Raw genomic sequence first — 1248 nt, 5'->3', positions numbered from 1 at the left:
AGATAGATAGATAGATAGATAGATAGAGACTCAGTTTAAGTGTATCAGAGAAATATAGTTCAGCTGGAGTATCTGATACATTGGCAGTGTGATCTGGCAACCAGCAGGGGATCTGGAAAAGCATAAAGCATCTAATAATCAGAAAGAACAGATGGAGTACACAAACACAAACACACTCATCAGCTGAGACTGCCTCAGGAACAATGTGTGTGCAGCGCTGTACTACAAACCCAGTAGCCTATAAAGCGCTCATTTCTTGCTTTCTTACCTGCATATGGAACTGGTGCGTCTTTATCCAGAGCCACTAAAGGAGGATCCAACAGAACCACATCTGTGTTTTCTGTGATGACGCCGTGGTATGAGCTCTCGATCCACGGCTTGTGCTTATTCACTTAGAAAGAGGAAGAGAGAGATAAGATCTTTGATTTACTTTGAAATCAAACCATTGAGAATCTGTTTTGAAATACTTCTGCATCTCTAAACACAAGATTGCACCCTCTGTAATGTTCACAGAGGCATGATTCTCAGAATACTGTTCGGTCAATGCACACTGACATGAATGCCACTCAATAGTAGAAATGCTGCGAAACCCCCCTTTTGGAACCTTTATTTTTTAAAGTGTACTTTAATCTTTTTTAACCTGTTTAAAACAGTTGGTTAACTCAGTTGCGCTTCCATCTCAATCAATGCATGAAATAGTTTCCAGGCCTGTTTCTTCTACTGTCAACCTTTGCACCGTGCTTGATCAGGCTGACTGGACTTTTCTTTCTTAATCAAAAATGAAAGAAGGAAAGAATGCAAGCCAGATTTTCTTCAGTGTTTATTTAAGGAGTTACACAGGTTGTTGTAAGCATCACACAACAATGTTAAGGTGTTGTATGACCTAAAGGTGATGATACACGGGGCAACTTTTTTGGATTTGGCTGGGCAACATTGCCAAGCGATGTTGCTTGGGGACTTTACCATTGAGAATGGGCAACAAATTTCTATCTGGATACTTTAGATCGGTCGTGGGCCCTGTGTCTCACCTGGTTGCCCGTTGACGGCAACATTGCCCAGCAACATTGCTCAAAAAGTTGCCCAGTGTATCATTACCTTTAGGGCTACAACCAGGGCTGGACTGGTAATCTGGCATACCGGGCATTTCCCGGTGGGCCGACAGAATTTTTTAATTTTTTTTGCCAAGGGCCATCACGCATGGACAGCGAGCAGCCAGTGGCCCATTGGTTTGTCTGCTGTATTGACAGC

General features: G+C 42.7%; 1 protein-coding gene across 1 annotated transcript in view; it reads right to left on the bottom strand.

Annotated features, from left to right (window-relative positions):
• Window positions 1-1248, bottom strand: part of clstn2b (calsyntenin 2b) — a 61987-nt gene that overhangs the window by 48586 nt on the left and 12153 nt on the right. The window contains exon 2 of the mRNA XM_016552174.1: window positions 269-391. Coding sequence (XP_016407660.1) covers window positions 269-391 — 123 coding nt within the window. The remainder of the gene's footprint in view (window positions 1-268; window positions 392-1248) is intronic.

The sequence above is a fragment of the Sinocyclocheilus rhinocerous genome, unplaced genomic scaffold (assembly GCF_001515625.1).
Source record: "Sinocyclocheilus rhinocerous isolate Xijiao unplaced genomic scaffold, SAMN03320098_v1.1 scaffold1126, whole genome shotgun sequence".
Taxonomy (NCBI): Eukaryota; Metazoa; Chordata; class Actinopteri; order Cypriniformes; family Cyprinidae; genus Sinocyclocheilus; species Sinocyclocheilus rhinocerous.
The sequence above is the reverse complement of the archived record's forward strand: the minus strand, read 5'-3'. Positions and strand labels throughout refer to the sequence as shown.